The sequence below is a fragment of the Pseudonaja textilis genome, chromosome 14 (genome assembly GCF_049901715.1).
Source record: "Pseudonaja textilis isolate UNSWEBS1 chromosome 14, rPseTex1.2, whole genome shotgun sequence".
NCBI classification, from domain to species: Eukaryota; Metazoa; Chordata; class Lepidosauria; order Squamata; family Elapidae; genus Pseudonaja; species Pseudonaja textilis.
In genome coordinates, this window is record NC_142003.1 from 94,674 (window position 1) to 108,074 (window position 13,401).

At 51.9% G+C, this 13,401-nt stretch overlaps 2 protein-coding genes across 2 annotated transcripts; one reads left to right on the forward strand and one right to left on the reverse strand.

Moving 5' to 3' along the window:
* Positions 1-35: 35 nt before the first annotated feature.
* On the reverse strand, positions 36-5,544 carry LOC113438918 (histone-lysine N-methyltransferase EHMT2-like). The gene is made up of 9 exons (XM_026704552.2): positions 5,294-5,544; positions 4,583-4,729; positions 4,279-4,426; positions 1,927-2,004; positions 1,720-1,841; positions 1,367-1,453; positions 1,188-1,266; positions 884-1,050; positions 36-324 (listed from the first exon to the last, which is right to left on the reverse strand). Exons 1-9 carry the CDS (start codon positions 5,452-5,454, stop codon positions 90-92), a joined length of 1,224 nt encoding a protein of 407 aa, XP_026560337.2. The 5' UTR covers positions 5,455-5,544; the 3' UTR covers positions 36-89.
* Positions 5,545-7,762: 2,218 nt separating this feature from the next.
* On the forward strand, positions 7,763-13,031 carry PDIA2 (protein disulfide isomerase family A member 2). Its single transcript, XM_026704550.2, has 11 exons — positions 7,763-7,922; positions 8,847-9,050; positions 9,447-9,580; positions 9,876-10,013; positions 10,112-10,228; positions 10,573-10,698; positions 10,882-11,076; positions 11,328-11,448; positions 12,091-12,272; positions 12,383-12,472; positions 12,954-13,031. The coding sequence occupies exons 1-11, from the start codon at positions 7,763-7,765 to the stop codon at positions 13,029-13,031; spliced, it is 1,545 nt and encodes a 514-aa protein (XP_026560335.1).
* The last annotated feature ends 370 nt before the right edge of the window (positions 13,032-13,401 follow it).

A 13,401-nucleotide genomic window follows, 5' to 3' on the forward strand; every position in this document is an offset into this window, starting at 1 on the left:
GCACACAGACACACACGGAGACGCGCGGCGGGGCTGGCGGACTCTTTATTGGGGCCCTCCGAGAAGAGCAGACGAGGCACTGGGCAGCGCTAGGGTGGCCGAGACTCGCGAGCCAGGCGGGAACGAGTGACCCTCTTCAGGGGGCTCGAGCGCTTGGTCTTGAGCGCGAAGCCGCGGAGCGGAGGCCGCGGCGGACAAGGGTCTCCCGCGGCCGGCGAAGGAAGACGGGCGGGACTCCTCGCCAAGCGCCTGCAGCCGGCGGAGCCGCAGAGGCAGGTGCAGTTCCAGCTTTTCACCTCCCAGAACTGGTCGCCGTAGTCGAATCTGCAAGGGGGAGCGGAGGTAGAGGCAGTCCCTGCGCTGCCCACGCACCCACCGCCCGCGTCTCGACCGGCCGGCTGGGAAGCCGCGACCGGCCAGGGAGAGCAATAAGGGAAGCCCCGGCAAAGTAACTTTGCTCTCCCCAACCTTCAAGGCAGGTTCCAAGGGCGATCATTTCGCACGCAAAATTGCACATTCTCCAAACACGGCCTCGCCTTTATGCCACCCCACCCCGCTTTTCCCCAGAAGCCTTCAGGGAGAAGGGACCCCCTCCCACCTTTAACTCTACCAAACTTCTAGACACAGGAGAAGGAGAGGCTTGTTAGTCTATGGTATGGTAGCAACAAATCTGGAATTGCTAGCACCATTCCAACTTCTCATGTCTTTTAATAAAACAGATTAGTCAGAAAGTTAATCCCTTATTTAATCAGCTATCAAATTCCTGGGAGCTTTTTTCATGGTCAGGCATAACACGGTCTCTGGATAGACTTTGGGCCAAAGTATCCACAGATCTCAACTGGGGTTGCCATACAGCAACTGGATCTGGACCAGTATCACCTACCCAAGTTCTTCACCAGCTTGGATGGCTCGTGTACTGAAAAAGGCAATGCCAGGGATCTCATATCCCAGAGCAACCTGTAGGGCTACCAAGTTGGGTTGACATGAATGATTTAGGAAGCGGCCCACATTGCCATAATAGCGCCCATCGAGACAGCACTGTCGCCCATCCTGCAAGACACAAGCTGTGAGTTCAGAGCTACGCTGGCATTGACCCCTTCATAGAAACAATGGGGACATATCAAGTGGTGCTCTTGCATCCATCTCCCTTCCCCCCAGTCACATCCCCTGAGTAAGGCAGATTCTACCTGCATGTCCACCACAAAGTAGTAAGTGTCTTCCTCTCGGTGTGCAGCCTCAGTGTTGGAAATCAGCTCCCCAAAGTACCTGGTAGAGAGGGGAGGCAGTGAAAGAGGTAGGTTGCTCTGCCCTTCCTCCCAGACCCTCCTCAACGGGACAGGGCAAAAGAACCCGATGCAGAACTCACTGACAAAGGAAGGCTCCCTGGGGAAAATCCTGCACTGTGCGCACACCCCAACCTTTGGCAGTTGTCCTGTAAACTTGGAGCTGGGTTCTGCAAATAGAGGAAAGGCCTTGGATTACTCCCTTTGCAGAACTGTTGTAGGGCAGCCGTGGGAGAACAGATCCCTCCTAGCTCAGACAGGTGAACTGGCCCTGCAGGGAAGGAAGAGCAGCCCAGGGTGGTTCGTGGGCATCTTGACCTGCTGGAACATCAGTCAATCTCTGATGATGCTTGCCAGATGGACCTGGAGCTTGTTAGGGACACTTTAGGCTGCCCCCGGTATTCCAGCAGGAGCCAGGACACCTCAACACACTCACCGGAGCCCACGTTGCACCACCCGGTTGGGGCAGGACCTGGGACAAGCACACAGCATGTTGCATTCATAGATGGATCCCACCTCAGGGGCTGTGCCAGTGGTATCCAGCCTGAGTTGGCCACCCTGCATCGGGAGGAAGGAGAAAACTGGCTGGCACTTAGGGTGGTAACATCCCCTCAGTAAGGAGTAGTAAGCCTGGGCATCTCACCATGAGGGTCCAGGAGCACTGACTGCGCAGGATGCAGGGACAGTTGGCCATGGTGCAACCTCCATCACACTTGCAGCCCTGAAATGAACCAAAGCAACAGGCCAAACGTTAGTTCAGCACACACCCCTCTTTGTGGAGAGAGCTAGCAAGATCTGAATCCACCAGGTAGCCACTGGCACCCAGTCACATTCTGATCCCCAAGGGTGGGTGGTAGAGCAGCAGCTGCATGAAGCAAAATGCTTCTCCTGGTGATTTTTCCGTTTCTTACCACAACTGCTACTCTTCACTCAAGAGACTGCAGCCGAGATCTGGCCTTAGCCCACATAATTCTACTCGGCATGAAATATGGAAGTTTTTCTGGCAAAAATTAATAGTTGGTACCACCGAAAAAACAAGTTCATTTTTATTTCATTGCCATTGTGTACCCCTCACTTTCAGGTGTGCAGCAGTTATCACTTCTGAATCACTAAATAGCCTTTAATATACTCCTCTCTTCAACCTGTAGAGAAATTACTATGGATAAAGTCTCCCCAAAATGGTGAAAAATCTAATATGGAGAAAAAGGATCCCACACAATGCATATCCTTTGAACTACAGTTGATTAAGGGATTTCCCTTCCCATACTAAACTATCAATAATGGAGGAGAGTCTCAGAACTAGGTATCTTTTGCATTGCATTTCTTTTGTATTGGGCTGAACAATTTTCTCTCATACAGCCTCACACACCAACATAAGACAAAACCAAGAAAGATGATGTATGAATCTCTCCCCCTTAAAATAATATTAAATATGTATTTTATGAAGTGGATGTATTGACTCAAGAAGATTAATCCTGAAGTAAGAGGCTCCAAATCTCCTCCTCATTTTAAATAACAAGGCAAGTTTTGAGAAAGCAAGTTCACCAAGGATTGAGAGAAAGTCACCCTCAAACCTTCCCCAAGTGGGTAGAACAAGGAATAAGGGCAGCTGGAGTGGAGCCTGCAGGGCTTGTGACATACAGCCCTTCTGGCTGAAGCCAAGCCAGCATTTGTCTGCAGCAAAACCAACACACTGCTAAGCTGAAGATGGAAGCCAAGTGATCACCTGAGGGGCTCTTTGGGTCCAACCAAGGAGACGCTGAAGAAAGAGCCAAGAGAAAAGATGCTCTCTTTAAAGAAGTGATCAAGAGAGGCCAGCAAGAACAGCTTTCAGAAAAAAAAAATATTCACAAGCTTTTGAGTCTTCAGTGAAGACTCAAAAGAGAGGCTGATACTGTAGAGGGAGTGCAGTTATTCTCTGCAAAGAAGAAGCTGAACCAGATCTGGGCCTGTCATACTGCATAGGCTGACTGGCAAAGGCCAGTCTTCTGGGAGCAAAGAGCAGGAAGGGATAGCCCTGCTGCCAAGGTTCGCCAGGCTCCCAGACAGGCATCCTTTCCTTCCCATCTCTGTGGAGACCGACAATAATACCACAATGAATTATTACCAATCTATGCTCACAGACAGTGAATTACTGGCTTTGGAAACGGGGTTAATAAAAGGTTCCTTTTCTAGGGTTACCTGGGGGAATTCCTTCAAAAGAGCCTTCTCCTTTTTAAAAAAATAAATGAAAAATAAAAACAATATTGTGGTTTGTGCCAAATATATTGTATCAAATATAAAATGTTCATGATGCTTCTTAGAAGCAAACTGGTTCTCTCCAAGGGCATTAAGTTGTAACTGATAGGGGCTTTAATGACCCTGACATATACTAGGAGACAAAAATGGTCCTTTTAGCAAGTTCTTAGCCTGTTTTGTGGTAATTTTCTCCTTCAGAAAGTGGAAGAAGCCACAAAAGAATCCATTCTTGATTTGATTTTAAGCAATAGGAAAAATTTAATCAAATAAATGGCAGTAACAGAAACCCTGGAAGACAGCAATAATATTGGAGATCTTTAGGTGAAAGTAAACTGGGTACACTGAACACAAATATTGGACTTCAGAAAATTATGTTTTAAATCCATAATCCACAGTCAAATCCAGGGCAGGAAGCCTGAAAGATGGCATACATTCCTCCAAAGAAGGATTTCCAAATTACAGTTGAATAATTCCAGCAACAGGGAAAAGAAGACGGTATAAAAATAAATGTATTACATAAGAAACTCAGTAAAAAATCTGAAAATGCCCAGACTTATCTTGGCGATGGAAAGGCCACCGAGGAAGCATATATGCAATACTTTGATTCAAAAGATGCTATCACAAAAGCTAAAGTTTGGTTCCTGCCGTCCTGCACGCACACACGCACACGCACACGCACACGCCCCAGATAATGTGATTCCAATGCTGGGGAGGCATCTTCCCATACCAGAGGAAGCAAGGAAGGAAAATCTCTTACCTGACTTTGATCCCAGTTTTTTGTGGGAAGAAGTGCTGAGCCTGACACAATGTTCCCTGTGATGTAGAGGAAATCCCTGGGACAGGATTCCTGGTCTACCATATTGAGGCAGGGAATAGCAACCTGCTCGAAGCCCCGGGAGATGTCCCTGGGAAGAGAAGGCAAGGCAGCAAGTGGGCGGTGCTGAGCACCGTCCGCATTCTGAGAAGTGCCCGTCAACTGGGAATATATTTTTGTGAGATGGGCAGCAATATAGATATGATGGGTAGAAGAGGAAGGGAGGGAGGAAGCGCGACTGACTCACCTGCTGAGTACCTGCTCTACCTGACTGGGCAACTGGGCAGAGAAGGCCTGCAGAGCCCTGCAGGAGGAGGAGCTGAGCTGGGTGCATTGCTGGGGCAGCTGCCCTGCTTGGTTCCTCAGAGAAACTGCACCACAGGCCAGGAAAAGGCTGCAAGATTTATTTATTTATTTATTTGATTTGTCAATTGCTTACAAGATAATAGGTATAAGTATAAACATGAGTAAGAATACAGGAAATAGGTACAAATAAATGGGGACAATAGGACAGGGATGGGAGGCACCATGGTGCGCTTACGCATGCCCCTTACAGACCTCTTAGGAATGGGGTGAGGCCAATAATGAATAGTTTGAGGCTAAAGGAGTGCGGGTTTGAGGATGTAACAACAGAGTCAGGGAGTGCATTCCAGACATTGATCAGGAGAAGGCCAGGGCCGTGGGCTTTGTGGTCCCCAAGGAGAACTCCAGAGAACTCCATACAGTCAAAAGCATCTTATTCAAAGACCTCTCCCGTTCCACAGGCAACCCCTCCTATCCTTCCCAACAACCAAAATGGGCTTCTCACCAAGAGGGATGAGAGTAGACAACTGCCCCATAGGCCTAGAAGACTGAGCAATTAACCCCAGGCCTGGAAGAGGCCTTCAGCTTCCCTCCAGAACTCTGCCTAGGGTAGTGACCTAACCACGTGAAGACCCTCCCACCCCACTTATCTCACCTGAGGCACTCATGGCACTTCTCTTGGGCTGCCAGGTGCAGAGGTGAGTTACCCAGATGGTTTGTCGCATTCAAGTCTGAGCCAGCTTCCAGCAGCATCCTAGCAATTGTGGGTGAGCCGAAATGGGCCGCCCTGTGCAGGCAAAGATTCCCCTCCTGCATGGGGTCAGAAGGGCAGAGACCCTCGACTGAATTGGCTGAAGGGCCTGCTCCGAAGCCGTTTTCTTTTCAGGCAGCCCTGAAATCCCAGCGCCTTGGGAAGAGCAGTGGGGGAAGGAGAGGCCCTCTGCCAAACGGTTTCCCTTCTCAAAGGCTGGATAGATGAGACTTTCAGACCCCTCTGCTGAAGGGGAGAACTTCCAGATAAGTAGAACAGAAAGGCTGGGTCAGTCTGGAAGGCTGTGGAAAAGTTGCTCCCCTTTGTAGGAGAGGGCCCCACAGTAGGGACCCTCTGCCCCCAAGACTCCCTCCTTTACCTTTGGAGGGTTGTTGGGGCCCAATGGCCCACTGCTACAAGATCCATGAAGCTGAGTCTGGAGGGGCAGTTGGAGGGCCAGGTGTGACTATGTGGCTGTTTGGGGCCCCTGGCTGGGTCTTGCCTCTTTCCAGCCCTTATAGGGTTTGTATGAGGCAGCTGCTGGATGTGCCCCCTTCCCTTCCCCCACAACCCCTATCTTGCACATACTTTGTCACGGACATCTGGGTCTGCCCCATGGGACAGCAACAGCTCCACCAGTCTCTCGTGCCTGTATTCTGTGGCCCAGAAAAGTGGGGTTCTGCCAGTGGCATCCTGGAGGAGAAACAGGTGACCCAAATCGAGAGGCAGTCTTGCCCTCACAGCCATCTGGCCAGTCGGACTGTTGAGTGGATGCAGGAAGGGAGACACACACCCCACCCCACCCCACCCCCACCCCTGGGTTCTTCCACATTGCACTACCTGACTGTTGATGGCCCTTGTTCCCTGAGAGAGGAGCTGCTGGGCCACGTCATAGCAACCCTGCCTAGCAGCTGCAGACAAAAGGGCCGCCGTCTCATCTTCCTCCTGCTGCAGGAGATGCTCAAAACAATTAGAAACCTCCCAGTGTATCTTGCCCTGATATGCGCACGCACACCGTTCTCCCCAGTCGGACTTGGTTGAACTGAATTGCTGGGTAGGACCTCAGTTTAAGGAGAGGCAAAGCAGAGTCAGACAGTGTGAGTGAAGCCTCTCACCGGCGCTTCAGAGGCCAAGAGGAAGGGAGGCTGGCGCCATTCCGGAGAGCTTTCTGCCATTCCCGTGCCCCCCTTTACCTGTCTTTCAGGAGACTCTCTGTTCAGGCCTGACTCTTTGCTTTCTGCAGGAAGGAATTCACAACCAATACAGAGCCTGATATATTGCTGTGGGAGTCTGGGCCCTGCCCCACCCCTTAGAAAGCAGCCGGTTATATGCTGCCTGATGGATTATGGACCGGCTGACTTGCTCTGGATCCCCACCTCTCAGTTCTGGCCTCCCCCCCACCCCACTCCAGGGTCAGGCCTGCCTCACCATTCAGGCCCATGCTGCTTCCTAGCAACACTAAAACTGTTAGAGAATTCAGCAGTTGACCCAGGTGGTGGACATTCCACAGAACGGTCTTGGGTTCTGCCCAGGCTGGGCAGTACAAGAGGATGGATGATTTTACCAGACTATCTTGGTCCTGAAAAGTACCCATGCTGCCGCTGCTGCTACCGCTGCCGCCACCTCCTCCTCACCTGTTCCGGCATTTGGCCCTTTGTGCATCTATCACCCCGAGGAAGCAGCTCACGCATCACCCATAAGGGGACTGCAGGGAACATTTCGGAAGATCCCCTTCCCCAAAGGTCTGCTGGGAAGCCATGGAGCTCTCCCCTCCACCCGTTTGCATTTCTGAGAAAAAGGGCAGGAGTGAGGACCAGCCTTCACTTGGGCTTTTGTCTCCATGGGGCAGCCCCTGTTGAGAATGCCCATGACTCCCTTCAGCTCCTGGGCTGCTCCTGATGATACCCTTGCTGCCACCGGGGCACCCACCCATCCCTGCTAGCCTTGGCCTCGGGAAGCCAAAGCAGCTTCAGACTCCCCTGGGTCTCCCACTCCGGCCCCAAAGAGCAACTGGACAGAAGTGCAGCTGAAGCTCTTGTAGCTCAGAGGTCTTCAGGGTCTGCTCTGAGCAACCTTCCTTCTGGCTCTTTCCACCTGAAAGCCCAGAAGAGCCTGCAGAACTAGCCATGAGAGCCCCAGTGCTGGAGGGCCTTCCTCTTGACAAGGAGAACAAGGGCTCCTTCAGGACTCCCCTCCCCCTTGCAGCAAGGTCAGAGCAAGCAAGTTGGCAGGTGGAGGTTCCTGGTCGGGATTGGCAGAACCATTCACCTAGAGCCACGTGTTTGGGCACAGCGGCCTTATCAGGACCAGCCCTGCCCTACCTAGTGTTTCTGGGTCCGTGTTGGTATGCTGAGTTCCACTGTTCACACCGCCATGGGTTACTTGCTGCTCTTGTGGCTAGCCACTACTTCCCTTCAGCCTGTGTGGACACAGGAGGACAACAGCTGGGTGGAGGAGGAAAATATCTTGGTGCTGAACCAGCACAATTTTGCCAGGGCTTTGCAGACATATAAGCTGCTCTTGGTGGAATTCTGTGAGTACCGGTGGAGAGGAGGAAGGGGGAGAGGAGCAGGACAGGTGCCTGGAAATCTTCATAGGGCTCCCTTGGGGCCTCTGTAAGGCAGATGCTACCTTATTGCGGGGTTAGGGTTAGGGGAGGGGCAACCTTCCAATTTGAGTGAAGAGAACTGAATCTGCGCAAGTCTCGTGTGCAAGGCAGTGCCATCATGGTGCCATTTATGGCCTCAGAAGGCAACTCTTGTTCTTCCTGCTCCCTGTTGCTCTGGGGGCAGCCAGTAAGCCTGGGCCTGTTTGGACAAACTATCCCACAAATCACAGATTGGATCTTTACACAAAACAGCATTTGTTCCCAAAAGAGCCAACGGCCTCAAATACCCCAGGCCAGTCCCGATAACAGCATAGATTGGGGAACACACAGAGTGGTGCACACAAGGTGCGCACTGTGCCTCCCACTACCTGCAGATCCAGTGCTCGTTCTACAAGCTTGACAGTCCACTCTTGTTGGCCAGCTCCAAGCAGCTGCTCTTCGTTCAACTTCAGTGGCAGAAGTTGGCTCTCACTGGTCATAAAATCCAAAAAGTCCCTCAGCCGACCTGGGTTGGTATCCTGAGCTGGTATGCCTTGGAAGCTGTCAGACCCGCAGAGAAGCCAACCTTGCCTTCGTTATAACCTTAAGCACTGCTCCTCCCTTGTCCTCCAGTGCTCAAGACTGGAGATTTTAGTGGTTGGGTTGGTTTGACCTTTGAGCTATGCCCCCTTTCTGATGATGCCCTGCAGGAAGAAGCACTTTCCCTTCCCCTTCAGTCTCAGAAGGTCCCGTCCCCCGTCCCCCCCCCACCCGATTCTCGTACAGAGAGAGGAAAAGGCTGTCACTCTCTTGTGTATCTTGGTCTTCAGCTGCTGCCCTTCTTGATTGCCTCTCTTCTCTCTCCTTCAGATGTCCCCTGGTCGGGGCATTGCCAGGCCCTGGCCCCAGAATATGCCAGAGCAGCCATGTTGCTAAAAAAGGAATCCCTAGCAAGACTGGCCAAGGTGGATTGCAGCCAGGAACAGGCACTGAGGGCAGAGTTTGGAATCACTGGCTACCCTGTCCTCAAACTCTTCCGAGATGGGAACCGCACCCACCCCATGGATTTCCCAGGTTAGCCAGGAAGTGGATGAAACCCAACCAGCCCGACTAGAGGAACTCACTGCAGGAGACTAGCTGACAGCATCTTCTTTGGAAACTGATGGAAACCCGTCACTCCCAGACCTTTGCAGTGGGGACCTGCTAATGCCTACTGTCTCACTGCCCCTCTCCCTCTTATGACCAGACCACCCTTTTGTTTCCCTTTTATTGTTATCGAGTAAGCATGTTTTTTGTTTTCAACAGAGGAGCAGAATATCTGTTCTGTGGATGTTATGGTAGTCTTTCAGATACTGCTCAAATTTTCCCATATTCCCTGATAAGCACTGTGGTCCTTTTTTCCAAAGAGTTGCTGGTGAGGAAGGGGGTTGACAGATATCCTCTCAACCCCTTCCCTGGTTTCCATGCTAGGTGAGCAAGAGGCTGCAAGCATAGTGGAGTGGCTAAAACGGAAAGCCAGGCCTAGCCTGGTGCTGCTCGAAGAAATTGATGAAGTGGCTGCTTTTGTGAACCTCCACAATGTTGCAGTAGTTGGATTCTTCCAGGTGAGTGACATCCCAGGCTTCTCCCTTCTGAAGCTGCCATAGGCAAAAAAGACATACTTTCTCTTCCAAATTTCACCCTTATTCACTCCCTGTGCTGGGGGGTGCCTCAGAAATAACCAGAGCCTTTGAATCTTTTCCATGGAGGATGTGGCCAGAGATTTCACTGTTGTTGTCCCGTGACAGATTTTGTCCAGAAAGCAAAAGTGTGCTGTCTCCTCTGGCCTTACACTGCAGCCATCCCTCCCTCTGTGCTGGTTGTGTCCAGAGCTGCCTCAGCCTGTCCTGTTCTCTCTAGGATTTGCACGATCCAGACGTGGGTCTCTTTGGTGACGTGGCCAGTGACACTCCTGAGGTAGCCTTTGCCATCACGGACAACCTGCTGCTCTTCCAGCACTACAATATTACTGAAGACACCATCTCTCTCTTCCGGAAGGTAAGATGGTGATGTGCAGGTATCTTCAAGATGCTCTGAGGGGGTGGCGCAGCTGCATCATTTCTGCAGACACTCTTTCCTGACTGATGTATTTGCAGGATGATGGTCAGCGGGTAGATTTCTTGGCTGACACAGAGCTAGGCCTGGATGAAAAAGACCTGGCTCAATTCATCTCTGTGCAGAGCCTGGACCTAGTGATGGAGTTCACAAATAAGGTCAGGTAGCTGTGGTCCCATCAGGGAGCCCACAGCCTCCTTGCTGGCAGATGGGGCCCCTCCCCCCCTGCATGTGGTGGGGTCCATCAAAGGGACTGCAGTGGGCACTTCATCCACTGGGGCAATGTGGAGGTACCTCCTTCAGACCTGCTGTTCTGCTGCCCTGTGCAGGAGCCCCCTGCCGGTGTTCTGTTAGGTCAGGAGAATTCAAAGGTCGAAGACGAGGGATGCTCCAGACCTTTAGGATGGCCTGCTTACCCCAGCTGCACTGTGTGGGCTTTTTGTGCTCAATGGCTTGAGGTCTCTCTGCCCAGGAGAGGTAACTGTCAATGGTTTTCCCTTAGAACGCCTCCAAGATATTTGGGGCAAAGATCCCAAACCATTTGCTGCTCTTTATCAACAAGTCAGTGGATTGCCAGCTGGGGCTCCTGGATCCCTTTCGAGAGGGGGCCACTGCATTTCGGGGTCAGGTGAGTCCAGGGAGGAGATGGAGGAGCAGGTGGGACTGCTCCTGTGGAGACCATTCCCTCTCCCTTCCTGTCTCTTGCTAAGCCAGCCAGCGGGAGGGAAACCCAGCTGGCTATGATGAAATGGCCACCAGGGCAAATTCGTACCCATCATCCTTGGCTGGGGGCTTCTGTCTGAGACCACAGGTGCTTTTTGTGCTGGTGGATGTCAGTGGGGAAGGGGCCAGCGTACTGCAGTACTTCGGCCTTAAGGGCCACGATGCTCCCGCCCTCCGTTTCATCAATATTGAGGCCAACAAAAAATACCGGCTAGCCACACACGGACTCACGGCTCATGGCATCCACACCTTTTGCCAAGAGGTTCTGCAAGGGAAAATTCAGGTGGGCATCTGACATCTGGCAAAGTGTGTGTCACCCTGGTGCATGTGGACCCTTGGGGAGGAAGGCGGTCCCCCTAGCCAGGTCTTCCTTATCCGTCTCCAAGATGTCAACAGGAAAGGCCCTTCTGGGCACACTTCCACCAACCCCCACCCCCACCCCCGGAGGTCTTATAACAAACTGGAAGGTGCCCCTTTGCCAATGAGGTGCTACCTTTGTCAGCAGCCCCGTCTCTGGTTTGCCTTCTCTTCCAGCCCCACCTGATGAGCGAGGAGATCCCCAATGACTGGGAGGAGAAGCCGGTAAAAGTCGTGGTGGGCAAGAACTTTGAGCAAGTTGCATTTGATGAAACCAAAAACGTGTTTGTGAAATTCTGTAAGCATCTGGACCTCAAACACAGACAAAGCTAATACTAAGAGAGACCAGTCAGTGGAGGGTCTCTGGGCAAACCAACTGGCTACATGCCTCCCACAAGATGACTCACGTCAGTGGCCCAGCCAGACTTTCTGGCCATCAAAGCAAATGGGACTAACAACCACTCCTGCTCCACTGGCTTAACGTGTGAAACTGTATGGGTAGCTTTTCTAAAGGTCCCAGCATAGCCCGAGATTGGGGGTGGGTACCTATTATGACCACAAGGACTGTCAGAGGGTGTCGAGTTGCACACCTGCCCAAAGGATTTTGCCTCTCCCAGCAGCAATTTACTCTCAGTTGCGGGGGAGGGTGTTATATAAAACACTCTACTGAATTATCCCCCTCCCCCTGCTGCCACAAACCTGCTAGCTGCATTCCAGAACAGGCTTTGCCCGGATAACCACGATACAACTGGAACAGAAACTGGGTGCCATGCTGAATCTCCAACCGCCTGTTAGATTTAGGCAGATGGATTGTGCATAGCAGCCACAGACAATCGGAGCCCAAGCTTGCGCAACTCACAACCGAGGGCAGTGTTCAATATGTTTAACCTGAGAACAAGACTGGGGTCTCAGAAGACCTTCTCCTATTCTGCCTCCCCAGATGCCCCTTGGTGCCCCCACTCCAAGGCATTGGCCCCGGTCTGGGAAGAGTTAGGAGAGAAATACAAAGATCACAATAACATCGTCATTGCAGAGATGGATGCCACAGCCAACGAAGTGGCAGACCTGACCATCCGTGGCTATCCAACCCTGTACTTCTTTCCCACTGGGCCGGGCCAGCAGGTACAACAGCATCTTGCCTGTTCTAAAGACTTGGCTGCGGGAGGGGGGCCTGGCTGCTGGTTGGGGTAGGAAGGAGGTGGAGCCATGCTAACTGAGAGTTTCCTGCCCAGGTGATTGAGTACACAGGTGGCAGAGATCTCGAGAGCTTCTCCACGTTCCTGGAGGGAGGAGGGAAGGCCCTCTCCAACAAAGAGACTGGGGTAAGTACCAGATGCCTACAGACAAGGGGCACTGGAGTCCACCCAGCTTTTCCGCCCAGCCCAAAGGGGTGGTTCTACTTAGAGAGGCCATCTGGAATGCCTGGAGGAGGAGTCTCTTTTCTCAGGTTCCCTTCTGGACTTTGGGGAGACACTCCTGGGATTGCCTATGTTGTAATTCCCAGTGATATAAGCCATCCTCTAGGTCTTGCTAGAATGTGGATTGTAGTTCTTGGTTCCCAGGTTCACCATGAAAATTCAGGCATGCTACTCTGGACAATTGCCCCAAGAGACGGAGGGAGGGCAGGGAGGAAACAGTCTTGGGTTTTGCCCTCACAGAGGGGCTTCTCCCTGAACCTTCCCTTCAGCCTCAGCTTCCTAAGTCCGTTTTGCAAAGAAACAGTGCTGTGCCTACATGCACAGTGGCTGCTGTTGGAGAACAGTCCATACCTGGGTCGAGTAAAGGTTGCCTCTGCTTTTCCAGGCTGCTGAGACCCCCAAAGAGCCACGGCAGGATGGCATGAATCCACCAGAGATCACGGAGCCCAGGGAGGAGTTATAAATCCTGCTGGCCCCCTCCCAAGCCTCACTTTCTGCAGGAGGTCCCCACAGCATCATAAACCATATAAAGACCTTGAATATCAAAAGAGGATTCTATGAAACTCGTGTTTCAAGCTGTGCAGTACATACAACCCCCCAAATAATCAGTTACTTGCCTGTATGTGTTTCTACCCTATGGGCCCTCTCAAGCACTTTCCAGAGCGGGTTCCTTCCATGTGAATCCATCCACTCTAGTCCCTGCCACAGAAAAGCTCTGCAAAATGATTTGCAAGGCATCAAGGGTGGCCCGGGCAGCTGGTTGGTGCATCAGTGTCTTACAAGCCACAAACATGGCTGCCATAACTCTCCAAAATCAGCACAGCCTCAGCCTT

What these genes read in the sequence shown, in the direction of transcription:
- PDIA2 (XM_026704550.2), top strand. Translation starts at nt 7,763, where the DNA reads ATGGGTTACTTGCTGCTCTTGTGGCTAGCCACTACTTCCCTTCAGCCT. An exon ending in TGATGGAGTTCACAAATAAG is followed by an intron (nt 10,229 to 10,572) that starts GTCAGGTAGCTG and finishes GTTTTCCCTTAG; the next exon opens with AACGCCTCCAAGATATTTGG. An exon ending in TTCTGCAAGGGAAAATTCAG is followed by an intron (nt 11,077 to 11,327) that starts GTGGGCATCTGA and finishes CTTCTCTTCCAG; the next exon opens with CCCCACCTGATGAGCGAGGA.
- LOC113438918 (XM_026704552.2), bottom strand. Translation starts at nt 5,454, where the DNA reads ATGCAGGAGGGGAATCTTTGCCTGCACAGGGCGGCCCATTTCGGCTCA. An exon ending in AAGTGCCATGAGTGCCTCAG is followed by an intron (nt 4,730 to 5,293) that starts GTGAGATAAGTG and finishes TAAATCTTGCAG; the next exon opens with CCTTTTCCTGGCCTGTGGTG. An exon ending in GTAGAGCAGGTACTCAGCAG is followed by an intron (nt 4,427 to 4,582) that starts GTGAGTCAGTCG and finishes TTCTCTTCCCAG; the next exon opens with GGACATCTCCCGGGGCTTCG.